The sequence below is a fragment of the Myxine glutinosa genome, chromosome 6 (assembly GCF_964187855.1).
Source record: "Myxine glutinosa chromosome 6, kmMyxGlut1.1, whole genome shotgun sequence".
Lineage (NCBI taxonomy): Eukaryota > Metazoa > Chordata > Myxini > Myxiniformes > Myxinidae > Myxine > Myxine glutinosa.
Window position 1 is genome coordinate 143,006,904 of NC_136266.1, and position 27,983 is coordinate 143,034,886.

A 27,983-nucleotide genomic window follows, 5' to 3' on the forward strand; every position below is an offset into this window, starting at 1 on the left:
AGGATCCGAGGATCCTGGGTTCGAATCCTGGTCGATCGCTGAATTAACGCAAGGGGGGTTGACTCAGCCTGTCATCCTTCCGAGGTCGGCTAATTGAGGACCAGTTCACTGGTAATTCCCTGTTTGTCGTTAAAGGCGGCAAAAAGGGTTGGCGTCAGGAAGGGCATCCGGCCGTAAAACATTGCTTCAAAAAGGGGACCGAAAAACAACAACAACCACGGTTCCCGAAAAAGGCCAACCCCCGCTTGCGGGGAAAAATGGCCTCTAAAGGTGGTATATATATATACTGCTCATTTTTTGATATTATTGCATTTTGATATCATAACTGCTCATTTTTTGATATTATTGCATTTTGATTTCATAAATGCTCATTTTTTTGATAGTATTGCATTTTGATATCATAGCTGCTCATTTTTTGATATAATGCATTTTGATATCATCACTGCTCATTTTTTGATATTATTGCATTTTGATATCAAAAATGCTCATTTTTTTATATTATTGCATTTTGATATCATAACTGCTCATGTCTTACTCAAAACGCTAAAAAATAATCTCCACTGGCTTTCCATTGAAAATAGAATCGTTTTTAAGATCCTTCCACTCAATTATTTTGGACGAAACAGGACGAAACAACATGAACCCGGCCTACATCATGGACCTGGTCACCACTTATTTACGAGCACACACCTCGAGATCTACAGCCCAATCCCTCCTCATTATCCCAAAAGTCTTGACTCATTTTGAAGTAGCTGCTCCAACTCCCTGGAATTCACTCCCTCTAAACATCCGCCAAGCAACCAGTCGACAAATTTTTGAAGCATTGCTCAAAACACAAACACGAGATTAAAATTCCATGTCACTATTCTAGTTTGCCTATTTGAAATAAAAGTTGGTTCGTGTGAATATTGTTCATTTTAATGGATTTTATTTGAAAGGTGTGTCGAGGATATAAATGTGCCATAAAACGATATAAATGCATTATTATCATGCCCCATAAAACTTAGCATTATTATTATTAACCCAATCATTGTTATTAACCCAACCCAACCTCCTTGGTTGGGTTGGGTTAATACATTATTAACCCAACCTCCTTGTCCAATTGGACAAGAAAGAGAAAGAGAAAGAGAAAGAGAAATAGAAAGAGAAAGAGAAAGAGAAAGAGAACAAATATGTACAATGATTGGGTTGCTTCAGGTTAATGAGTGAACATTGAAAGACTGCGCAGGGATGTCTCATCTCATGGGACTTGGGTTAGGGATAACTAACCTGGGTTAGGGATAACTGGTTAGGGATGGGTTAGGGATAACTAACATGGGTTAGGGATAACTTGAGATGGTGAAATGCCTGCTCAAAACTCAGGAGGGAAGATTAGGATTGGAGTTCCACTCATCCGTTGCCTTTTCACCTTGGATAAGCTCATCCAATGCTCAAGCGTAATGAATGTGGGGAGCATCTCGTTGCTTCACACAGATATTTAGAATGCCATCCACATCAGGGATTTTGAATCTCGGCATTTCTAGAAGGTGTTGTCTAATTTTCTGTTTGAGAATTATCATTCTGGGGGAAATATCCTCACGAGGTTGCTTCTTATTTTCCAAGTTTTGGATCCATTCCTCGTTGTTGTTGTTTTTTTTTCATTTTCTCTTTTCAGAATAAGTATCCTTCCACAAATTTTCTAGTTCATCTTTTTCTAGGGAGGAGTTTTGTGACATTCTGTTTCTGTTTCTTTAGTTCACAATACAATCTTGCCAGTAAATTTTTTAGCAGCTGGTCTTTTCTGTCATTTACTGTGTTTGAATTTTTTAATGCTCTCCTGTATGGATCCTCACAGCAATTTCAAATTGTCCTTTTGAGAGAAACCCTTATTACATCTGGAGCATTTCTAAGGACACTCTCCTGTATGGATTCTCATATGCCTGTTCAAATTGCCTTTTTTAGAGAAACTCTTATTACATCGAGAGCACTTGTGTGGGCGCTCTCCTGTATGGATCCTCATATGCTGGTTCAAATCACACTTTTGAAAGAAGCCTTTATCACAAACAGAGCATTTGTAAGGACGCTCTCCTGTATGGATCCTCATATGCCTGTTCAAATCACCCTTTTGAAAGAAACTCTTATTACATCTGGAGCATTTGTAAGGACGCTCTCCTGTATGGATCCTCACATGCAATTTCAAATTGTCCTTTCGAGGGAAACTCTCATTACATCTGGAACATTTGTAAGGACGCTTTCCTGTATGGATCCTCATATGCCTGTTCAAATCACACTTTTGAAAGAAACTCTTATTACATCTAGAGCACTTGTGCAGGCGCTCTCCATTATGGATCCTCATATGCTTGTTCAAATCACACTTTTGAAAGACACCCTTATTACATCTGGAGCATTTGTAAGGACGCTCTCCTGTATGGATCATCATATGCAATTTCAAAGTATCCTTTCGAGGGAAACTCTCATTACATCTGGAACATTTGTAAGGACGCTTTCCTGTATGGATCCTCATATGCCTGTTCAAATCACACTTTTGAAAGAAACCCTTATTACATCTGGAGCATTTGTGAGGACGCTCTCCTGTATGGATCCTCATATGCAATTTCAAATTGCCCTTTCGAGGGAAACTCTTATTACATATGGAGCATTTGTAAGGACGCTCTCCTGTATGGATCCTCATATGCCTGTTCAAATCGCACTTTTGAAAGAAACCCTTATTACATCTGGAGCATTTGTGAAGACGCTCTCCTGTATGGATCCTCATATGCAATTTCAAATTGCCCTTTCGAGGGAAACTCTTATTACATATGGAGCATTTGTAAGGACGCTCTCCTGTATGGATCCTCATATGCCTGTTCAAATCACACTTTTGAAAGAAGCCCTTATTACATCTGGAGCATGTATAAGGACACTGTCCTGTATGGATCCTCATATGCATGTTCAATGTAGCTTTTTTAGAGAAATCCTTATCACATATCGAGCACTTGTGCGGGCGCTCTCCAGTGTGGGAAGTCATGTGTATTTTGACGTTACTCGAAGAAGTAAAATATACACTGCAAATGTTACACTTAAAACGCATTTGGCTTTCGAGAACTGTTCTGTGTTTGTTTAATTCCGTATTAATCTTTGTGTTGCAAGGACCAGACATGCACTTCGATGTTAAAGGTCGTGAGACTTGTACTTGGGATTGTTTCTTCAAACAAGACAGCTTCACTGCCACACTGCACCTGGACCTTATTTGTCCAATTGGACTTCTTGATTGTTCTACAAAACAATGAAAAATAAGTCATTTTTCATTTTTTATCAAACTGAAAATGCAAAATATTTAAAGATTTCGAAAATTTTATATATTCTGAATTCAAAAGATTAAATATTCATTTTATAGGTTTCTGCTCACCAGTTGCAGAACAGTTAGGACTGGCATTTGTCACATGAACATATGAATCTTCCTTTCTAGAAGCATGTGTTGAAGCTTCTGAGACAAATGAATCATTGTGTCGTTTAGATTCCATATTTGCAGGATAAACATCACCTGTATACAATTCAGTGTCAGTCTTTTGCAGGACATGGAGTTTAAAACCTGCCAAATATAAACCATGTTAATAGGTCGTATGCAATGATGTCACTTCCTGTGCAAGAACAAGGCTCCGTAATGCTGCCACCATTACTGGAGAAGAACCGAGGTGTTTACAACGAGAAGTATGTATGAGCTGGTGTGTGTAGCAACCATTTCATCAATGGTAAGTCTTTCCCCATGTATTACACTCTGTATTACCGTAAACTGTTGTGTATAATCTGCACCGTTATTTTGTGACTTTTCCAGTTGACTTCCGGATTTTTCCAAGTGTCGGTCGAATCTGCTGTAGCCATTGCTACCTGATTATTGCCAAGTTTTCCAAACCGGATTTGTCATGTTTTTTTATGACATATCTTTACCTCTGCCACCAAAGGTGGGCGGAGGTTGTTTTCCCCCCTGTTTGCCTACCTTCATCTGTTTGTGAACAGAATATTGTCGTGCGAATACCCTCGGTTAAGACCGTGGGATCGCGGATAGCCTGAACGAGCTTTAACTCCGAGGCGACGATCAATTGCGGATTTGACTCTGCAAGCATGGGGGGAAGAAGGAAGAGGAAGAAGCGGCGAGCTCTTACCTCATGGCCCGCGCACGCCAGCGTCTTCAACTTGCAAATTAATAACTCAAACGAACATGGAGGTAAAATGTACGAAAATAAACAGGTTTATTACACGGAACCCGATACAAAGGAAACACGACGGAAGAAACTCATTCTAAATTGGGACGTCCCCACACAGATTTCAAATACGAGACAAAGGGAGAAAGAATAAAATAAATGTCGCGTCGTGTGTTTGTGAATGCGAGCTTATCTCCATCTGGCAGTGTCAGGGATCGTCTGGCTCGAGCGCGTCGTCCGACGCAGCTCCGGTTGGCGCAAACTGCCTGGTCTTTGGCACGGAGCGGCCCTTGGCGCGCCCGCTCGTCAGCGCTCCAACGCAAGCTTCGCTCATCATTCGCACACCAACACAAGGAAGAGAATCGACGGCGTTCCTTCTCTCCACCGTCTTTCGACCTGCTCGATCCTCCACCAGGTCCGAAGCAAGAGAAGGCCCAGCGCGAAGGGACAGTCAGGAGCAAGAGGCCAAGGGAAGAGAGAAACAAAATGCCGGCGAGCGAGTCGTTTTGTCACTCGCTGTGTGATGTCAGCCCTCCTCTCTCCCAACCAGTGCCTCGTTTCTTGGTGGTCTTTCGTGCCTTCTGACATCACCAGCGCTTGTCCTTCAATCAGCAACCTGCTTCTAAGTAGTGGTTTTGCGCCTTCCGCACTGATTGGCCAAGGTGTCAACGGTCGGTGGCCAATCAGTGTGCCACTCCTTTACCTTTCTTACCCCCCCAATCACGGGGAAGCTTTTTGTCCCTTCCCCGACCAATCACACGTTCTCCTGGGCGTGGCTCCCAGCCTGCCTGGCATGATGTTTGTTGCCATGGTGGTGTACTGCGCGGCCTCTGCCTGTTGGTTTTTTTCGGTCAGTCATTGTAAGGGGGGGAATTTAATTAGTGTGTGCACTAAAGGCCTATCTAAGTGTCAATAGGATGTATTGCCATAAGGGACACTGGGATGCTCACAGAGGGAACGACACAAAAGGGAATTTTACCCATAATCCCTGTACTAATTAGCATGCCCCGCCCCCTCGTAACAGGGACAAAGATAAAAGCTTAATCCGACATTCGGGCTACAGAACTTATTACATCTCGATTCGCTATCACGACAGCCAGACACCTACCGATGCAGATCTACCTGGATCTAGATATTCCTCTACCCCTAATTTTCATAACAATATCTCAAAAAGTTGTGGACTAGTTTGGAAGACATTGGTGGAGAGTTTGAGTCTGTGACAAGGACGAAATTATTAAATATTAGTGAAGATTCAAATCCGGATCCAGATCAGATAACTCTTTACATGATTTTTCACCATTTAGTGATCAGCTAAAACCGATATATGTCACGATATAAGGCACGAGTGATAGGCACGATATCTCAAAAAGTTATGGATGGACTTGGACGAAATTTGGTGGGCAGGTTGGTTGGGTGACAAGGACTAATCAATTCCATTTTGGTGAGGATCGGAATCAGAATCCGAGAATGTTTAAATTTGAAGTGATTCATCTCCATTGAGAGATACGGTCAAAAACGATTTGCAGCATGATGTTTCAAATAGTTTTGGATTAATTATGACAAAACTAGGTGGATGAGTTGGTAAGGTGACAAGAACAAGCCGATTAGATTTTGGTTCAGGCCGGATTTGGAGCCAGACCTATCAGTGGGATACAAAACAAACTGTTCAGCCTGACGGAGGAATGTGCTCTTCCGATTGCTGTTCTAGTTTTTCCTAATGTAAACTTTGTCAGTTGTCGGAAATGCCACACCTATCCAAACGGTTACAGATTTTGTCATGTGTACCAGCATCCAATGGCCTGCGCTTTGTGGACAAGTTGTGGACAAGTTGGTTAGGTGACAAGAACAAGGTGATGAGATTTTGTTTCAGGTCCGAATCCAGATCTGGCCCATCAGTGGGATACAAAACAAACTGTTCAGCCTGGCGCAGGTATGCTCTCCACGGAGTGCTTTTGTAGTTCCGAATTTAACCAACAGTGTCCTGTCCTGAAAGGTGGTTGCTGCTTTTCTAACCCTTGTATCAAGGATATTACCCTGCGCTCACGAAGCGAAAAGCAGGGTTCGGCATTTGTTTGCGTACGTGTGGCATACGTGCGTACGAGTCGCATGCATGCTTGTCTGCATTTTAAAAATTAATTCTCTCGGCAACCGTTGGTCCGATTGGCACCAAATTTTACCATAGGAGCGCCTCCACCTGTAGATTTTGTTTTATTCATAACTATGTCGTTATCGGTCACGTGGTATGGAAAAACGTTACACTTCTATATCTCCGAAGCCGCTCAATGGAAAAAATTTAAACAATTCTCATTGTGAAGTACTCCCCATGGGGAATAATATATGTAAATGATGATGTCATTGGTGCCTTCATTATGACGTCATAATCTGACAAGTACAATGCTTGATCTGATCAGTATGAAAAAAAATTGATGTGCAACTGTTAGGGTGATGGACACGAAATTTTCACCATCGGAGCGCTTCCACCTCTAGAATTTTTAAATGATAATTATGACGTCATATGTCAATCTTGTTTGATTATTATGAACTAGCAGAAGTACCCAGCATTGCCGGGCGGGGGAGGGGAGGGGAGGGGGAAGGGGAGGAGAGGAGAGGGGGGGGGAGGGGAGAAGAGGGGGGGGGAGGGGAGAAGAGGGGGGGGAGGGGAGAAGAGGGGGGAGGGGGAGGGGGGGAGGGGAGGACTGGGGGAGGGGGAGGACTGGGGGAGGGGGAGGGGGGAGGGGAGGACTGGGGGAGGGGGAGGACTGGGGGAGGGAGAGGGCGAGGGGGAGGGGGAGGGGGAGGGGGAGGGGCAGGGGGAGGGGGGAAGGGGTAGGGGGAGAGGGAGGGTGAAAAGGGAGGGGGAGGGGGAAAATGGAGGGGGAGGGGGAAAAGGGAGGGGGAGGGGGAAAAGGGAGGGGGAAAGGGGGGGAGGGGGAAAGGGAGGGTGAGGGGGAAGGGAGGGGGGAGGGGGAAGGGGGAGGGCCAGTCAACAATGACGTTGCAGTTCTCATGGTCGGAGAGCAGCACAACAATCGCGACATCGTCCTGCATCTTCGCAACAGCACGAAGCGGCTTTGGAGACTCACCGATCCTGTGACGCCCTCCAGTACCGGCGTTGCCGGGCGGGGGAAGGGAGACCCGTACATTGCACACATTACAACATTACACACACACAAACTGTGTTTTATGTTCAATGGTCTGGCGGTGGGGATGGAACATCACGTGATCGCTCTGAGCGAATCAGCGCGCTGCTCTGCCACCAGGTCAGATTCCGTGTATAATATTCCTCGCTGAAATGCGCTGAGGTAAATATGAATAAAAAATATGGATCTCGTCAAATATTTTTAGGTTGGCCATGTCCTTCCCAGGCTCAATGGCCATGTCCTGTGCCAAATATCAAGTACGTGAGCCTCTCCGTTTCAGAGTCTATCGGTAACATTACACACACACAAACTGTATTTTATGTTCAATGGTCTGGCGGCGGGAATGGAACATCACGTGATCGCTCTGAGCGAATCAGCGCGCTGCTCTGCCACCAGGTCAGATTTCCGTGTATAATATTCCTCGCTGAAATGCGCTGAGGTAAATATGAATAAAAAATATGGATCTCGTCAAATATTTTTAGGTTGGCCATGTCCTTCCCAGGCTCAATGGCCATGTCTGTGCCAAATATCAAGTACGTGAGCCTCTCCGTTTAGGAGTCTATCGGTAACATTACACACACACAAACTGTGTTTTATATATACTAGGGCGTGCCCGTACGTGGGTGCAAAAAAACATGCGTGCAAACAACAACAACAAAAAAAAACTTTGAAACCACGTGGCAGTAACGACCACAGAACCCCCCCCTCTATTTACATGAAATGGTTTGGTCCATTCGCAAAGCCAAAGCGAACGGCTTGCGAGTACGGTAGAACCCCCCCCCCCCCCCCCTCTATTTACATGAAATGGTTTGGTCCATTCGCAAAGCCAAAGCGAACGGCGAACGGCTAAATCGCCATAGCTCGGTAACTACTTCTCCGATTAATATGAAACCTTGAAAAGGCACATCCTCAGGTCCCCAGCAATATACCTGGCAAGTTTCAAGTATATCGGACCCGTGGTTGTCGAGAAACAGCGGTCACAGACAAACAAACACACAGACACACACACAGACACACACACAGACACACACACAGACACACACACACACACACAGAGATTACTGGAATTATAGATAGATATAGATTATGACATCATAGGCCACAGAGTGGCCAGACGGAAGCCAAACAGTTCAATCTTGGTTTCATCAGACCACAGAATCTTGTTTCTCACAGTCTCAGAGTGCTTTAGGTGCTTATTTGCAAACTCCAAGCGGGCTTTCATGTGTCTTTCACTGAGGAGAGGTTTCCGTCTGGCCACTCTGCCATAAAGCCTAGATCGGTGGAGTGTTGCAGTGATGGTTGTCCTTCTGGAAGTTTCTCCCATCTCCACACAGGATCTCTGGACGTAAGCCAGAGTGACCATCGGGTTCTTGGTCACCTCTCTTACCAAGGCCATTCTCCCCCGATTGCTCAGTTTAGCCGGGCGGCCAGCTCTAGGAAGAGTCCTGGTTGTTCCAAACTTCTTCCATTTAAGAATTATGGAGACCACTGTGCTCTTGGGAACCTTCAATGCAGCAGAGATTTTTTTGTAGGCTTCCCCAGATCTGTGCCTCGACACAATCCTGTCTCTGTGCTCTGCAGGCAGTTCCTTCGACCTCATGGCTTGGTTTTTACTCTGATATGCATTGTCAGCTGTGAGACCTTATGTAGACAGGTGTGTGCCTTTCCAAATCATGTCCAATCAATTGAATTTACCACAGGTGGACTCCAATCAAGGTGTAGAAACATCTCAAAGATGATCAAGAGAAATGGGAGGCACCTGAGCTAAATTTCAAGTGTCATAGCAAAGGGTATGAATACTTATGTCAATGTGATATTTCAGTTGTTTCTTTTTAATAAATTTGCAAAACTTTCTAAATTCCTGTTTTCTCTTTGTCATTATGGGGTATTGAGTGTAGATTGATGAGGGAAAAAATTAATTTAAACGATTTCAGCATAAGGCTGCAACATAACAAAATGTAAAAAAGTGAAGGGGTCTGAATACTTTCTGAATGCACTGTACAGCACAAACATACTTCTCTATGCCAAGAAAGGTGTCTGGTGTGAGTGTTGCTGATTGGCCAAGAACAGCCAAAGATGAAGCATGTGGTCTGTGCCGGTCCATCAAATCAAATGGTCGTGCTTTACCCTTGTGACTGAAAGCTGCTGAGAAGTCACCACCAATGAAGGTACGGTATGAGGGCAAGGCGGTGCACACGTTTGGGCCTAAGATGTCTGGCTACATTGATCAGCCACTGATTGTTCTTACCGTTGAGCCCCATATCCAGATAGACAGTCACCTGGTCAGTAAGAGTAATCAGCTCGTGGTACAGAAACAGTACTAAGATATCGGTATCATCAGCTTTCTTTCAGGTTTCCTGCTCCTGATGAAGAATACGAAGTCTACAAAAGCCACTTGAGGTCGGACATCAACTGGTATATGGATCAGATTCTTCTCTACCTTCTTGCCGAGAACTGTTTTGTTGGTTGAGCAAATCGCTCCGTTAATGTGCGCCATTGACAGAGGTGCTGGTGACAGGGGATATGATACTATGGCCTCGACACTTATGAATGTCTGCATTGCTACATAAATAAGTCGTCCAAATAAATCTCGCGTGAAGCGTAATTCCAACACGTTGAGATATCTGGTGGTTAATGTCACAGTGATCCCATTAATTGCAGAATTCTTGACCTTGTGTCTTCTGATAGATTCTTTGAAACAATCAGGTCCGGCTTCACATTCGGTGATGAATTTATTTTTCAACTTGTTCTCAGTTTTATACAGATTGTTAAGATCTTCAGCAACTTCAGAGGAATCAGTGCAACCAGTCGACAGGCAGTACAGTTTGTCATCTCTGTGTATGTCACTGTACGGGTTGCAGGTTTCCTCTCTCTGCTTTGCAAGTGCTTCCCCATCTGCATTGTCATGTTCTTCACGATATGGTCGAAGTTCCTTGAATATTTCTTCCTCCGATGACAGTCCAGCCATCTCAAGAAGGCATGTAACAACAGCGCTTCTTGCTGATCGTGTCACTGACCACCTCTTCTGTGACTGACCACATTGGGTGCATGCGGATATTCCAGTGACTGACTGTCGAGAAGCAGCATCATGGTTAATGGTTTGCTTGCCTGTGATGTCTACGGCAGTGCAAAGAAATGTTTTGGATGTTCCTTGTACTGATAGTGCACCATCTTCAAAGTAGGCTTTTATCCCTGGGTGTATCTTCTCCATATTTAGAAGATCAAGATAGTATTTTACCATCCATCGCTTGTAGTTTGGTCTGTCTGCAGCCCACAAGACTGGTAAGATCTTCTTCAGTGCATACACATAGAGGTCAACGCCATTAGTATGCGATACACATTCAAGTACCATATCGTGACTGAGCATATCCATGAAACTGATCCAGTATTTGGCTGTCTTTCCACGATTCGCCTCTCATATGTTATCCCGATACTTGTCCCACTGCGTGAAGACCAGTTTAAGGCCTGGATCAGCGAGTAATGCTGTGAGAGACTTGGGTGAAGGTTTCTCGCTGAAGACGTTTCGTGCTGAAAGCTCACAGTCTGGAAGATCCGCATTTTCCTTGATAAACTGGTTGAGAAGCAGCTTTTCCAGGGCGCTCATAATAATTGGGTGCAGACGGACACAGCGATTGTAATGCTTTCCATTCAGGAAGTCTTGCAGTGAGCCAGAGCTAAGCAATTCTGCATCACATAGCAGATCAGGCATTCCAGATGAGTTTATTATATATCTCAGTCCAGCAAAATATGACTAAAAAACAAAAATAAATAACCACCTTTCGACCCTGGTGTTGGGCTAGACCCTGGTGTTGGGCTAGCGGCTAGGGTGCCGGCTTAGGATCCTAGGATCCTGGGTTCGAATCCCGGTCGATCGCTGAATTAACGCCAGGGGGGTTGACTCAGCCTGTCATCCTTCCGAGGTCGGCTAATTGAGTACCAGTTCACTGGTAATTCCCTGTTTGTCGTTAAAGGCGGCAAAAAGGGTTGGCGGCAGGAAGGGCATCCGGCCGTAAAACATTGCTTCAAAAAGGGGACCAAAAAACAACAACAACCACGGTTCCCGAAAAAGGCCAACCCCCGCTTTGCGGGGAAAAATGGCCTCTAAAGGTGGTTTTTTTTTTTTTTTTTTTTAGAGGCCATTTTTCCCCGCAAAGCGGGGGTTGGCCTTTTTCGGGAACCGTGGTTGTTGTTGTTTTTCGGTCCCCTTTTTGAAGCAATGTTTTACGGCCGGATGCCCTTCCTGACGCCAACCCTTTTTGCCGCCTTTAACGACAAACAGGGAATTACCAGTGAACTGGTACTCAATTAGCCGACCTCGGAAGGATGACAGGCTGAGTCAACCCCCCCTGGCGTTAATTCAGCAATCGACCGGGATTCGAACCCAGGATCCTAGGATCCTAAGTCGGCACCCTAGCCGCTAGCCCAACACCAGGTGTTGTGTCCAGCAAAATATGACGATTCCATTTAAATGTCCCAAAGCAGATGAAAAGGTTGTCAAACTTAGGTGACCCTTGGTCTTGAATACGCATAGCTGTTTTAGCTATTGCCAGATCATAATGAACTGCCATGTACTTCTCACCACACTCATCTGCCACTTTCTGAACATTGAGTAGAGTTTGTTGAACTACATTTAGCCTGGTAGGGGGTAACTCAATATTTTTCCTATACCCCATTTCTTATAAAGGAAGTGCGCATCCTGTGTGAAGAGGGAATTCCACCCTCTCAACACGAGAGTTTTTGATTGTATGGAACATTAGAGATACCACAAAGAGTCTTTCCTTTTTGAAAGTACAAGATTATCTGCCTCAACTACAGTGTACTAGGCATATTTGAATTTTCCTGCCAGAGGTCTGCGTTGATATGGCGATCTCTTTTTGGAGTAAAATATGAGTGACGTCGTCTCTTCGTTGAGACTTCCTCAGTTTCCATATTGGCTAGCACAGCACCTTCCACTGGGACTTCCTCAGGTTCCATATTGGCTAGCACAGCACCTTCCACTGGGACTTCCTCAGGTTCCACATTGGCTAGCAAAGCACCTTCCACTGGGACATCCTCAGGATCCAACAATGTGGCATACCTGTGGAGGCACGCCCAACTACCAACCCCGATCACATGGAATTCAACGCAACATGGCTGGAATATGGATGACAATGACAATCTACGTATTAAATGGTCGTGACCTCAGTTCAAGTTATGACTCAGATGAGGAGATTGATGATGAATGGTCGGATACAGACAACAGTGATGTGGATGAGTGTTATGATGTTTAAGTCGTAGTGATATGGGTTATATAAAAATGTACTGTACATACACGTTCAATGTGAATATAATAATTTCATTTTTATTTTGTCAGGTGTCAAGTGCATTATTGACTAAATATGTGTTTGTAGCAAATATCATACCTGACTGCCATTACTCATATGTTTACAGACTGCATTGCATCGATACAAATTATTAACTGCATATGAAACCTTCATATCAAAATAATCGATCATACCAAAATACACCATTTGGTGTCTGTCTGTCTGTCTGATGAATTTTTGACGCCAATACATTCCGTCATTACTTATCCAATCTCAACCAAACTTGACAGGAGGACGAAGGGTTATGAAGGTTGTAGCGCATTTATTTCCCCCCCTCCCCAAAGGGGTTTTCTCCCCCGAGCGGGTTTTCCCCGCGATTGCCGTCAATGAGGTTGCGTGTTGAGGTGTATATCAATGTTAAATTAGCTTTATTGTGGCGTTTTTCCAAAGAAGAAGATTTATCACGGCGTTTTTCCAAAGACGCTTTTAATAACAAAATTAATGATAATCGCATATTGTTAATGTTATGACAAAACAATATTAATACTAATAATGTCCCACTTCCCCACGGCGTTTTTCCTGCAGTGATAACGTGTATAAACAGCTTATAGTTATAATGGTGTTTCCATGGGAGCAACGGATTCTACAGGAAGTAAAAATATTATAAACCACAAACACGTATGCCTAGCTTTTTAAACAGTCGCTAATGCTCTTTATAACACTAAATGAAGAAATTTGGAGGAATCCAGACATCCGTGAAGTAAGGTTTACTTACAGATCTGAGCGAAGATCAACTGTACTCTATATAACCCACAAATGTTGGGTTAATAACATGGCCCTTTCTACCACTACCATAGCATTTTTGGTAGCGAACATTTGAAACTTGCTCCTGCTGTTTAATACGAAACTGAAAGGGAGGAAGACCGGGGTGTGCTCATTTACCAAGCAGCTAGCTTGGGCTTGCCAAGCCAGCCGTTCCTTAACGGTTTAGAATGGAGTGATTGCTCAAATGCTTAAACCACTTGGCGATCTCTTCACAAGAAACTTGGTAAATGAACACACACCCAATGTTCTTGAGACCCGACCATAAATCGACTGTAATCTATATACCCCAAAGAGGATTGACCCTTCTTGCCGCTCCCGTAGTGAGCGGGTGTACTAGTTGTGATAAGTAATTTTGCCAAATTTGACCGAATTACATGCACATTTCCACTTTAAGGTAAGTGTTTACTTGTGGGCCTGTAACTCACTCATTTTGCAGATATAGACCTCATATACCACTCATTTTGTTTGTGAGGAAATAGCCCAGGTTTCTGAATCAATTACACTAAGTTTAGACTAGTATCTTGTATGTGTCACTCACTCAAACATGAAGGAAGTGACCCTGGTGAAAGTCGTTTTTCACATTTTCGGAAAATGAAATCCATACAGTTTCAAAATTACGAGCTACGCATCCAATTTGGTTTCACAAGTGGATGGTGGTACCACTACAGTAACTCAATTCCTAATATTGTAAGATTTGAATGATGTATATAGTCAGGAGAGCATACAATGTGATGTTGAACTTCTCAGAACCCAGCACCACTGTAATTAACACATATTTGGGCCTGATACATTAATCCACAATGGGCACCCTTTAATAACAAATGGTCATTTCGTGCAAAACAACGACCGCTGGCTCCTGGTCTATAATACCTGTTTGTGAATGATACAGTTGTTTGTTGTGCATTTATATAAGCCAGAGATCCTTGTTTCTTTGTTGTGGGGCTGTGGGTGCTTTGCTTTTACTAAAAGGACCCCGAGTGTCCGACCACGTCAAAATGATGTTAGTGGAGGTTGAGGAAATGTGGTGCTGAGTGTTTCTGACTGGGGGCGGAGGGGAGAGAGAGGAAGGGCCTTATTCAAAATACTTGGCAATTGGTATGGGGTGGGGAAGTAGGTTGTTACCAGTGGGTCACGGTTAGTTGCAGGTTTGGGTTTGTAAGTCAGAAGGTCTGGTCTAGGTATGCGTTTTGCTCGGTTTATCGCTTCTTTCACAGAGTGAGAGACATAGTGTCTTGCAAGGAAATGTCTTTCTAGTTGGGAGAGAGAAGTTTCTTCTGCCATTTTTGTTGAGCAGATGCGTCTTCCTCTGATTGCTTGGCTGTATGTATGGTATGTTTACAATAAATTGTATGTTTAGGGTCAGATGAAGATAGGAGAAGGTAAGAGTGAGTGTTTCTTGGTTTGGTGTATCGTTCTGTTTCGAGTCTGTTGTTTTGAAGTGTGAGTGATGTGTCTAGAAAGTGAAGTATGGACTTTGAGCTGTTGAATGTAAACTTGATGGTCGGATGAATCAAATTTAATTCATTTTGGAACTGTATGAGACTATGGGGGGATTTTGACGAGATAAACTCAATGTCATCAATATAACGTACCCAGGATTTTTCCAAGATGCCGTGATGAGGTTGTGCATAGATTTTAGCCTCTATCATTCCCATGAAGATGTTGGCGTATGATGGTGCAACACGGGTGCCCATAGTGGTACCCTGAGTTTGAATGTAATGTCGTCCGTTTACATTTATTTATTTATTTGTATACAAAATCGAGGCTCGTGTAAGAGCTAAAGCCCCTGTCACACCTTGACGATTTAGCCAGCGTTTGCCGACGTATCAAAATTGAGTGCTGGTGTGAGTGAGTCATACGCTGGCATACGTCGACAAATTTTGTGCATGCACAAAATTTGTCGACGAGCTCGGCGTACTACGACGTATGCCAGCGTGCTTCAGCGTGCTCTTAACGTATACAAAACTTACCCATAACGTATTCGACGTGTGCCAGCGTATTCGCCAAATTTTTCATACGTCGGCATACGCTGGCTAAAACGTCAAGATGTGACAGCAGCTTAACACATTAAACACAAAAACAAAAACGGACACATAAAACATGTAATAAAGGGAGCGGGAGATAAGAGGGGGAGAGAGAGGAAAGCACACAAGTAGAGAACAGGAACGTCGGTGGATCTGTGGAAGGGAGAGGGCGGGGGTGGGAGGGAGGGTACACGGTATTATTAACATGGTTTTTTGGGTTGTTTAAGACATTAAAACAAAGGTAAGAGGTTCGGGAGAAGTATGGGTGAAAAAAAAAAAAAGGCAAACAGCGAAAGAACAAATGTGAATAAACAAAAGATCGACGAGGAAAATTTGAAATTATTCAATTTGAGCGTCAGTTCCAATGGGCGCATAAGGTAGGTGGTATTGGGACTTGAAGTGTATCCAGTGCTTTGCGGCATGCAGACAGGCCTTCTGAATGTGGAATAGTAGCGTATGGGGATGTAACATCTGCCGTGACTAAAATTTATCGGGAGTCAAAAGGCGAGTATGTTTCATTCAATCCTCGGACGTGTCAGAAAACTGGTTGTGCCCTTGAGATATGAGGGGAGATTCAGTACGAGACGAAATACATAACAGTCAACAAATTTTCACATCAAAACAGTTGGACATGCGCAGCCAGACACAATTGGCCTACCTGGATTGTTTACCTTGTGTCTTTTAGGAAGAAAATAAAGATAAGGACAAGGAGGGTATTTTGGAACAAAGCGAGATTTGATGGCTTCATCTACCTGAATAGAATCTACGATCGTTTTAACCTCTGAGATGTGGAAGGGTGGGGCCGGATGGGAGCTCTTTGTAGGTATCACTATGTAGTTGGAGATTACCTTCTGCAATTTAATCGGTAGTCGACATAATGACAACAGTGGAACCTTCATCTGCTGGCTTTATTACTAAGTCTTTATTATGTCGGATATTGTAGAGTGCTCTTTGTTCTGCCTTTGTAAAATTGTCCTTATGTCTTGAATAATTGTATTTTTGTGCTGCATTTTCAATTTCATTGTTCACTTGTTCCATACAGACGTGCAGATCGGGATTGTCAACACGTGGTGTCCAGGTGCTTTTTGGTTTCGGTAAGGTGAGTTGTGGTGTATTAGGTGTATGTAAACTATCGGTGTATGTAATTGATTGTATGTGTGTCTGTTGGTGTTGTCTGTTGTAGGGCTGATGGTGCTGGGTGTACTTTAGCAAAGTATACTTTTAATGTAATTTGCCGACAGAAATCCTTTATATCTTCTTTCAATTGTAATTGGTCTATTTGTGGATTGATTGGGCAAAATTTTGGACCCTTGGACTGTAATTAAATTACCTGTAAAAATTAACCTTTCATTTTAGACCCAAAGCTGTCCTTGCCTAAATGTGAGGTGAACAAACTGCTTCCTGCTTGTGAATAATTGCAATGTGTACTATAGCATGGATGGATAGTGTACATATAGACACGCTCTCTCTAACCACGTGAAAGGGTGCTCCATGCGCTCACGCTTTCGAAGCTAAGTGATATTTCTCAATCGTGTTTTTGTCGAGACTGTATCTATCTTTCGGTGTATGTACCTATAGCGTATCTTTTGGAAAATTTTCGGTGCTAATTTTTCGTACATGTATACACAATCGTCGGTTAATGGTATCGAGTATTCTGCGGCCTAGTACTCGTAGGCTTGGACTACCGTACCGTCTCCGACCTTGTGGTTTGTTTTTCTCTCAGCGATTCGTCGAATGCGCTGAAATTATTTTCGTTCACTGTTTCGTCCCAGTCGTTCACCCCATACCTCCTTGTTTAATATCTGTACTCACAAAAAAAAAAAAAAAAAAAAAAAACCCCAAAAAAACGATTTCCTTCCCAGGTCTTATTCGTTTATTTGTTCTTTTTGTTCGTTCGTTCTTCGTTCGCGATCACGCGGTTAGAAATGTATAATCTCTCCCCTGAACAACTATTTTCTCTCATATATTATAACACCCTTTTCTTCTTTTCCTACAAAAGGATGCTTTCGTCTTGCTCACCAAATCTATTCATTCCAAAAAATATATATAATACCATTTCTTACAGTTCCTCCTTTCTACATTCCCTAAACTATCCAGAACTCCATCCCTCCTCCAGTGTCCTCAAACGTATTTTTGACTCGAAGGTCTCAAACTCATTTTGCAAAAAATGTTCGTTTCCCATGAATCGTACACTTTTCAAAATCCAATCTCACCCCTCCCCTCCAAATCCTCCCCATCACCCATCCCTTTCAAATCTCCCCCCTTGCCCCTTCCCTCCCCTCCCTCCTAAACTCCCCCCACACCCCTCCCCTCCGAGACTCTCCCTCGCTCCTCCCCTCCCCTCTCACCCCTCCTCCTCAAAGCATCCTCCCTGCTTCTTCCTCCTTCCAACTTTCACCTTAATCTCCCCAAACCTTCTGCCTTGCTCTTCCCCCTCCTCAAATAACACCTCACTGTGCCTCACCCAATCTCCATCAAACCTTTTGTCCGCCCCATTCTTCCCTTTCTCCAAGCTATTCTGAAATCTCTGACACACCTTCAACAGCTCTCCCTACCTCTTCCTCCTCTTCCACATCTTACCCTACCCCTCCCCCCCCCTATTCTGGACCCGATGCTCCCCCTTCCTCTTCATTAACGGTATGGACCTCAAACATCCGGGGCCTTCGCTCAAACTTGACTGACCTCTCCATACAGGTTACTTCTGACAAACCAGATGTGATCTGCTTAACAAAAACTTTCCTCCTTCATGATGTCTCTGATGCCTTGGTATCTCTCCCAGGTTACTCCCTCCTCCGGTATGATAGACCTGAGCCTCGTCCTGGAGGTGGGGTTGCTATCTTTATAAAAAACTCTCTTCCTCACTCGCCCTCCACTGCCCTCTCTCCACCTCACCCCCAGGAATACCTTTGGCTACGGCTTCCCCTTCGCTCCCACCTTTTGTTCATATGTGTGTTGTACCGTCCACCAATCAGCGATGACTCCATCTACATCTCACTGTCTGATAATATGGACCAACTTCTATCTACCCATCCCAACTCTCTCTTCCTCATATGTGGTGATTTCAATTGTCACCATGCCAGTTGGCTGGGTGTGGGTACCTCTCTCACCAGCCATGGCTCTTCAGCAAAGGAATTCTGCGACTCACTGGGACTGACACAATCTGTCAATTTCCCGACCCGGATCTCAGTCAACGGAGCATCTTCTCTTCTGGATTTGGTTATGACAAACTTCCCTGAAAATGTCTGCTGCTCTTCTTCTGCTCCAATCGGCTCATCTGATCATGTGCTTGTCAAAGTGGACATCTCTCTGACCATTCTCAGAGAGCCTCCTCAGCGTCGACGAGTCTGGCATTTCACTCAGGCCAACTGGCACGGTCTTCAAGCAGCCATCAATCATCTGGACTGGTCTCCCATCTCTACCGCCTCTGACATCAACTCATCCTGGGAATTCTTTCAAAGTAAATTGCTCTCTCTCATGCACAGATTTATACCATCTCGTCTTCAGTTGTCATACCCTTCCTCCCGTCCATGGTACACAGAATCTTGTGGTGAGGCTGTTGCCCTGAAACAACTTGCTTTCGTCTCCTGGAAAGCAAATCCAACGGAAGGAAATCTCATTTCCTTTCACAAAGCCCGAAACAAGTGTGTGTCCACCCTCAGGAGAGCCAGGAAACAATATCTCACCATTCTCAAGACCGAACTCTCTTATCTGTCTCCCTCTTCCAAATCCTGGTGGCGTCTGGTCAAATCTGTTTCTGGTGTTTGTTCCCCCTCCATCCCCTCCCTCACCTCAAACGGCTTAACGGCTGACTCCGCACGTGAAAAAGCTGAATGCCTCAACTCTGTGTTTGCCTCTAAATATTGTGTCCCAAACCCATCCCTCTCTGTACCCACCGTACCCAGTCGTACCCAGCTGCTCCTGGACTCTGTGTCCTTTCCTCCTGACAAGGTGGAAAAGTTTCTGGCAACCCTCGACTCTGATTCTGCAACTGGTCCTGACGGCATCAGCCCACGGGTCCTAAAATCATGTTCTTCTGCACTTTCACTCCCTCTTTCTGTTCTCTTCACCCTCTCTTTTGCTCAAGGTCATCTGCCATCTGCTTGGAAATCAGCCAACATCACCGCTTTGCACAAAAAAGGTGCAAAAACAGATCCCAGCAACTACAGACCAATCAGCCTTCTCCCAATTATCAGCAAAGTCATGGAATCCATCATTGCTTCAGATATTAAATCTTTCCTCTTCTCCAATGGCTTGATCTCTGATCATCAATTTGGTTTCAGACCTGGTCACTCTACTCTGGACATGCTGCTTCTGCTTTCTCAACAATGGATGGAGGTCCTCAACGCCAAACAGGAAATTAGAGCTGTCTCCCTTGACATTTCACGTGCCTTCGATACGGTCTGGCACCCTGCTCTGCTCTCCAAACTCTCCTCCTTTGGTATCCATGGAAATCTCCACGCATGGCTGGCGGACTTCCTCTCTGGTCGTAGTCAACGTGTGGCCCTGAATGGGTTTCTCTCATCTCCTCTTCCTGTTCAGGCTGGAGTTCCCCAAGGTAGTGTTCTGGGCCCTGTGCTTTTTCTGGTCTTCATCAATGATCTCTCTGACTCTCTTGAAAATCCTTTCTATCTCTTTGCTGACGACTCTACTCTATGTCGCTCCATTCCTCATCCCTCAGATCGGCAGTCTGCAGCCTCCTCACTCTCTGCAGACCTGGACAAAATCACAGACTGGTCAAACAAGTGGAACATGTCTTTCAATCCTGACAAATCTCACACTCTTACAATGTCTCTCCGAAAGGACCGACTGGACAACCCTCCCATCTACTTTCTCAACAATCCTCTCCAAGAAGTTCTGTCGCTCAAGCTTTTGGGTCTCACTATCTGCCATGATCTTTCTTGGGAAAACCACATTTCCAAGCTGGCCTCCAAAGCCAGTCGCCGACTGGGCATCCTCCGTCGTGCGAAGTCCTTCCTTGGCACACCTGAGCTCCTCACCACATACAAGGCTTTCATCCGCAGCTCAATGGAATACTGTTCCCCCCTCTGGGCTGGTGCTCCTGCCTCACACCTTGCTCGGCTTCACGCTGTTGAGGCCAAAGCTTTCAGAATCATTGGAATCTCCTGCGATGTAGTCAACGCCGAGGGCCTTTCACTCACTCACCGCAGGCAGGTTGGTGGTCTTTCTGTCTTCTACCGACTCCTCTCCGGCCTTGCTCCCCCAGCTCTCTCTGTGCTCTGTCCCCCCAATATTCCTTCAGGTCGCACAAGATCTGCCTGCAACCCTCTTCTGGTTAAACTGCCAAAGTCTAGGCTCTCTGCTCACCTTCACTCTTTCATTCCCCTTTTCTCCCGCCTCTGGAACAAACTCCCCCCTCCCTTCAATCCCACTCCTCCCTCCAGGTCTTAAAAACAGCTGTTCACCACCATCTCTTATCTTCCCCCATCGAAAACCTTGATCTTTTCTACCCCCGGTAATTCACCCCAGAGTCCTTGCAGTGTTCACATGTTTTAATCCTCTCCCACCACCTCCCACAAGTCCTCCCGGTGTCCCTGCTCTCAAATGTTGTGTTTGTGTCCTTCCCTCTCTCTTTTGTGTCCTTCCCCCTCTCTCCCCATCTTGTCTACCGCTCCCCTTGTTTTTTGTGTTTTGTGTGTCGGTTTGTCTTTTTGTGTGATTAATGTTAGCTCTTTCACGAGCCTCGATCTTGTATACAAAAAAAAAAAAAAAAAATGTGTTGTTAAACAGGGAACACTTTGGATTTTGATTAAGAAAAAAGGAGTTTGGATATCATAAATCCAAACATGCTAACAACGCAAAATTTCTCTAAAAGACATTCCATACGTTACAAGAAAAAAAGTATTTATGGTGGAGCATCAAGGTATTTCTCAACATGCTCGGGTGTATAAAATAATGACGTACCAGACTTGGGTGTGAATCCATCACCCTGAAGTTGGAGGTTGCAGACATCACTGAACCCGATTCCACAGAAACCAGGAACGTTTTCCAGCTGCACATTTTGGAATCCATCAAATTTTTTACAAAAACTGGAAAGTTCCTGAATAACATTCTCCAAGTTTACGAACAGACCTCCCAACAGAGAAGATCCTGCAAACTGGACAACTTCTGGCTTCAAGAAAGAATTCATAAATTTACAGAGGTCAGCATACATTGCAAATTGAAATTTCTCTTTGGCGAGAGAGAGGAGCTCGGTTCGCAATGCATCTGACTCTGTACAAACTCGAATAACCTTCTGATGCTCAATTCCAAGCTTATCGATCACTGCTTGGGCTGTTTCTGCTCTCAGGCCTTGTGATTGGAGCCATTCCAAGAAGCTCTCCATTTCACCCATGACCTGCCAGGGACACAATGCTCATGTTAATCAAGGAAAGATTATAAATGTTATTTTCTTTACTCTGTTTTCCTTATTATTTTACCCAATCAATGTGGGGTTTTGCATCTAGTTTGTTCTTCATGTGGGGGCTGGCAGTATGGCCTTGAGGTACACATATTCACCTCTGAGCTGTCTAGTTTGGGTTTGTTTGAATCCCAGCGCAGCTATAAACTGTCATCCTGGTGTTTCACAGATAGGGCAAGGTGAGTGTGCTGTCCTTCGGATGGACTTGAAACTGGGCATCCATCTGTCAGCATTAGATGGTACCTGGTGGGCGTTAAAGATTCCATGGCATCTTAATCGAAGAGTAAGTGGGCTATCGCTGGCACGCTGGCCAAATTCCAAATTTCTTCTCTAACCTAAAGGGGGCACTACATCAGCGGCACAGCCACACTCTGAGCAATGATGCAAACAGCAGCCACTGCAAACATAATGAAAGAACCACTTCTGCCACCCAGACCCACCACGTCATCCGCCCCCTCTACCATCACCACTCCTCCTACTCCTCTTCCTCCTCTACATCCTGCCCTACCCCTTCACCCCTCCTAGTTGCTCCCTCATTATTGTGTTTCATTAATAAGCATATAATCAATGTCCAGAGCCAAAAATGGACAGAGGATAAAATTTCAATGCATCGCCAGCAACGCCATGGGTGAACAAAACAAGCAGCAAAGCCATGGGTGAACAAAACAAAGAGAAAACAAGCAGAAAACAAGTACAGATCCATTCAAAGTACACCGTCCCCATGGCAAATAATTAAATATCCCCCAGCGCGGCATTTCACCAGAAACATAAATTAAATTATTCCTCAAGGCATTCAATATCCTTCTGCTATCCATTTCTGTAGGCTACACTAATTGATCCACTTCAATGCAACGAGAACGTCACTTTGTTTACGGCTTTCCGTTTCTGGGTTCTTCTTCGTTTTCTGTACATTCTTTAGTTTTAGTAAATGCGACACTCCCCCTAGTTCACGCATTAGCGTTACGTGCTAGTATGTTCGCAAACAACCGTGCGGACGTCTGCGAGCGACACCCGTGCATGTTAGCAGACTCGCAGACGCACAAGCATAACTCCGGCTTAATGCCACCAATCCGCTGCTGCACCACCCAGGGCCGGCCCGAAATGAAATGACGCTTCAGGAAAGATTAATCTTCGTCCCCCCTCTACGTTTGTTTAACTTTTGAACACCCCCTTAGGCAGTGGTGAGGGTGGAGGGGGTGCATGCGGTGATGAGGGGTAGCGAACCCAAACAGGATATCTCAAGATGTTATGGATTGATTTGGATGAAACTTGGTGGACAGGTTGTGTGTGACCAAGACAAATAGATTCGATTTTGGTGAAGATCTGAAAATGGATTCAGATAGGAGAATTATTTAATTTTTAAGTGATTTTTCACCATTGAGAGATAGGGTGAAAAGCAACATTTTTTATTTTTTTTGTATAAAAGATCGAGGCTCTTGTAAGAGCTAACATTAATCACAAAAAGACAAACTGACACATAAAACATATAATAAAGGGAGCGGGAGACAATATGGGGAGAGAGAGGGAAGCACAGAAGTACAACATTTGAGAGCAGGAACTTCGGGAGATCTGTGGGAGAGCGAGGGCTTGGGGGGAAGAGGCACGGGAAGGGGGCGGGGTGGGTGAGGTATAAAACACATTGACATTGCTAGGACTTCCAGGAAAGAAGTCGGTATTTCAAAAAAAAAGTGGATCTGGGGTGAATTAACAGGGGTAGAAGAGATCAAGGTTTTGGATGGGGGAAGATAAGAGATGGTGGTGAACAGCTGTTTCAAAGACCTGGAGGGAGGAGTGGGATTGAAGAGAGTGAGGGAGTTTGTTCCAGAGGCAGGAGAAAAGAGGAACGAAAGAGTGAAGGTGAGCAGAGAGTCTTGATTTTGGCAATTTCACCAGAAGAGGGTTGCTGGCAGATATTGTGCGACCTGTAGGAGTATTTGGGGGACAGAGCACAGATAGAGCTGGGGGAGCAAGGCCGAATAGGAGTCGGTAGAAGACAGAAAGACCACCTACCTGCCTGTGGTGAGTGAGTGAAAGGCCCTCGGAGTTAACTCATCGCAGGAGATTCCAATGATTCTGAAAGCTTTGGTTTCAACAGCGTGAAGCCGAGCTCGGTGTGAGGCAGGAGCACTGGCCCAGAGGGGAGAACAGTATTCCATTGAGCTGCGGATGAAAGTCTTCTATGTGGTGAGGAGCTCAGGTGTGCCAAGGAAGGACTTCGCACGACGGAGGATGCCCAGTCGGTGACTGGCTTTGGAGGCCACCTTGGAAATGTGGTTTTCTCAGGAAAGATCATGGCAGATAGTGAGACCCAAAAGCTTGAGTGACAGAACTTCTTGGAGAGGATTGTTCAGAAAGTAAATGGGAGGGTTGTCCAGTCGGTCTTTTCGGAGAGACATAGTGACATAGTTCCAATTGTTTGACCAGTCTGTGATTTTGTCCAGGTCTGCAGAGAGTGAGGAGGCTGCAGACTGTCGATCTGAGGGATAAGGAATGGAGCGGCAGAGAGTGGAGTCATCAGCAAAGAGATAGAGAGGATTTTCCAGAGAGTCAGAGAGATCATTGATGAAGACCAGAAAAAGCACAGGGCCCAGAACACTGCCTTGGGGAACTCCAGCCTGAACAGGAAGGGGGAGATGAGAGAAACCCATTCAGGGCCACACTTGACTACGACGAGAGAGGAAGTCCGCAAGCCATGCGTGGAGATTTCCATGGATACCATAGGAGGAGAGTTTGGTGAGCAGAGCGGGGTGCCAGACTGCATCGAAGGCACGTGATATGTCAAGGGAGACAGCTCTAATTTCCTGTTTGACATTGAGGACCTCCATCCATTGTTGAGACAGCAGAAGCAGCATGTCCAGAGTAGAGTGAAAATTAATGTCCTTATTAATAAAAAAAATTTAAGTTACAGATTCGGATGAAATGGTGGTGGTTTATGTATTCCATTAGCGAATTGATTGATTATTTAATTTTTTATGGTTATTCTTTATTTATTTTCATTATTAATCATTTATTTATTTTCTTTCTCATCTGGGCAATATCTCAGGCACCTTTTGAGCTCGTAAGCTAATATTTGGACACGACAGTGACCAAGTGATGTGGCTATAAAGGTTTTTTGGGGATTTATTGATTAATCAATTAATCGATTAATTATTTATTGATTAAGAGATTAATTATTTAATTTTTCCGATTAATGACTTATTTAATTAATTTTCGAAAAGTTACAGCTTCGGATAGCACTGGTGGTTTCGGTATGCTATAAGTATTAGCCAATTGATTAAGAAAATATTTTATGATCATTATTTATTGATTTTAATTAAGCAATTAATCAATCAATTATTGTACACCTCTCCCTCCCAATACAGTCTCTATGAGCTGCACGGCGGTATTGCCAGGGCACCCCCCCCCTCTTCCCCCCCCCCCCCCGCGCTGGAGGATATTTAATTATTTGGCATGTGGGTGGTGTACTTTGAATGTATCTGTATTTGTTATTTATTTATTTTCTTTATTAATTATTTATTTATTTTCTTTCTCATCTGGGCAATATCTCAGGCACTTTTTGAGCTAGGAAGCTAATATTTGGACATGACAGTGACCAAGTGATGTGGCTATAAAGGATATTTTTGATTGTTTGATTAATCAATTAATCGATTAATTAATTATTTATTAATCAATAAATTATTTGATTTTTTCGATTGACTTATTTAATTAATTTTCAAAAAGTTACAGCTTCAGATGAAGCACTGGTGGTTTCGGTATGCTAAGTATTAGCCAATTGATTAAGAAAATATTTTATGATCATTATTTATTGCTTTTAATAATGCAATTAATCAATCAATTACTGTACACCTCTCCCTCCCAATACAGTCTCTATGAGCTGCACGTCGGTATTGCCAGGGAACCCCCCCCCGCCCCCCCCCCCCCACGCTGGAGGATATTTAATTATTTGGCATGGGGACGGTGTACTTTGAATGTATCTGTACTTGTTTAATGATTCTGCTTGCCAGATTTAATGAATCTGAGAGTGGTGTTCATGTAGCACAGGCATGATGGACCAAATCCGAATGGCCTCATGCACCAAATTTCCTTGAGAATTGCACACTGCTCCTTTCCTATTCAATCTCCAGGTGCTACATGACGTCATCGCGGCGAGCCGAAGAGGGCCCGGCGATGATGCGCGGCGTGCCGAAAGTACTCAGTTTTCGCCCCATTTCTTTGTTTGTTTGTCCGGGCGATATCTCTGCCATCCTTTGAGCTCGGAAGCTGAAACTTGGATGAGGAGACGGTGAGGTCTAATAATAATAATAATAATAATTCATTTATTTTGTATAGCGCTTTTCCAGAAGCCCAAAGGCGCTTTGACAGAGTGGAAAACATAATGCATAACAATACATGAAAACAACAATTGCAAAAAGACAAGAATCAATAGGGAAATATTTAAAGCAAAAGGAGGGAGAAGGAGAAGTGATAGTCAGGGGTTAAATGCTGTGGGTTGAATGTTGAATGCAGTGTTGAACAGGTGGGTCTTTAGTGATGTTTTGAATGTGGTGAGAGAGGAGGAGTCTCTGATAGTGTGAGGTAGCGGCAGGGACAGCGCGGCAGGGACAGCGCGGCAGGGACAGCGCGGCAGGGACAGCGCGGCAGGGACAGCACCTTATCCTCGGCGCAGCAGGGAATTCCAAAATCAAATATTCTTGTGGAATTCAATATCACCAAGTATGGAATGTCAATCAGGAATGTCACATTTTAAACCCACAGCATATTTTTGAGATTTTTGGATTATGAATCAGGTTTTCCACCTACATTTTGGTTGTGAACGCAAAATATCCACCAGAACAGGTAAAGTAGGTAATTGTACATCGTACTCTCATTTAAAGGTGACATTGGTCACTGGATATACAAGTTGATTATAATAAAATGTATCTGGAATTTTTGCAGTTAAAAGGAAGAATGAGGTTTAACGATCATTTTGGGAAGTTTAGTGATGACGTGATATTAAATAATTTAATGAATCTATCTATAATTCCAGTAATCTCTGTGTGTATGTATGTATGTATGTATGTATGTATGTATGTATGTATGTATGTCTGTGACCGCTGTTTCTCGACAACCACGGGTCCGATATACTTTAAACTTGCCAGGTATATTGCTGGGGACCCGAGGATGTGCCTTTTCAAGGTTTCATATTAATCGGAGAAGTAGTTACCGAGCTATGTCCAAAAAACGATTCAACCAATCAGAGAGCAGCGAGCTATCACGTGTGCCGAACGTGGCGAACAGACTCTGCCTCGGACGGCACATTTGAGAGCGTATTCATTTATTTCACGTTGGCAAACTATGTTGCCGTTAAACTATGTTGTAAAACTAATTAAAACTAATTTGCGACATATTAATCGGAGAAGTAGTTACCGAGCTATGTCCAAAAAACGATTCAACCAATCAGAGAGCAGCGAGCTATCACGTGTGCCGAACGTGGCGAACAGACTCTGCCTCGGACGGCACATTTGAGAGCGTATTCATTTATTTCACGTTGGCAAACTATGTTGCCGTTAAACTATGTTTTAAAACTAATTACGTGCACGCTATGGCGATTTCTTTACCAAACTCCGCAAGCCGTTCGCTTTGGACCAAACCATTTCATGTAAATAGAGGGGGGGGATTGTCACCGTACTCGCAAGCCGTTCGCTTTGGACCAAACCATTTCATGTAAATAGAGGGGGGGGGATACAATTTTCGATATATATATAGTACGGGCATGCCCTAGTACAACAAAAGGAGCGAAAAACACCATTAAATGAACAATCAAATACCTCAACAAACATTTAATAAAAACTCGTTTAACTTACCTTCATTCCCGTCATCAACGAACAGAAGATGTTTTTATCTTTTAATGAACGTTTTTACAGATCTTTCTCATTATTGATAATAAAATGAGAATCTCCGAAGAAACCTCTTTACTTGAGATCGGAGCCGACATGATCACGTGGCCTTCGTTACAGTTACAATATGACGAGGTTCACAAGATCACCCGGAAATTATTCTACATCCTTCCTCTTAGGCCTTAGCGCACATGCTTCTTCTTCTTCCTCATTGTC

The 27,983-nt window shown here is 44.0% G+C and overlaps 1 protein-coding gene across 2 annotated transcripts; it reads right to left on the reverse strand.

Moving 5' to 3' along the window:
- Positions 1-27,983, reverse strand: LOC144892666 (uncharacterized). Of its 2 annotated transcripts, XM_078780633.1 has the most exons (5): positions 27,735-27,983; positions 21,396-21,828; positions 3,389-3,523; positions 2,101-3,255; positions 1-2,017 (listed from the first exon to the last, which is right to left on the reverse strand). In XM_078780633.1, exons 1-5 carry the CDS (start codon positions 27,747-27,749, stop codon positions 2,013-2,015), a joined length of 1,743 nt encoding a protein of 580 aa, XP_078636759.1. In that variant the 5' UTR covers positions 27,750-27,983; the 3' UTR covers positions 1-2,012. The 2 variants fall into 2 exon arrangements, with proteins under 2 accessions (XP_078636759.1, XP_078636758.1); XM_078780632.1 differs by having other exon boundaries at positions 1-3,255; positions 27,735-27,977.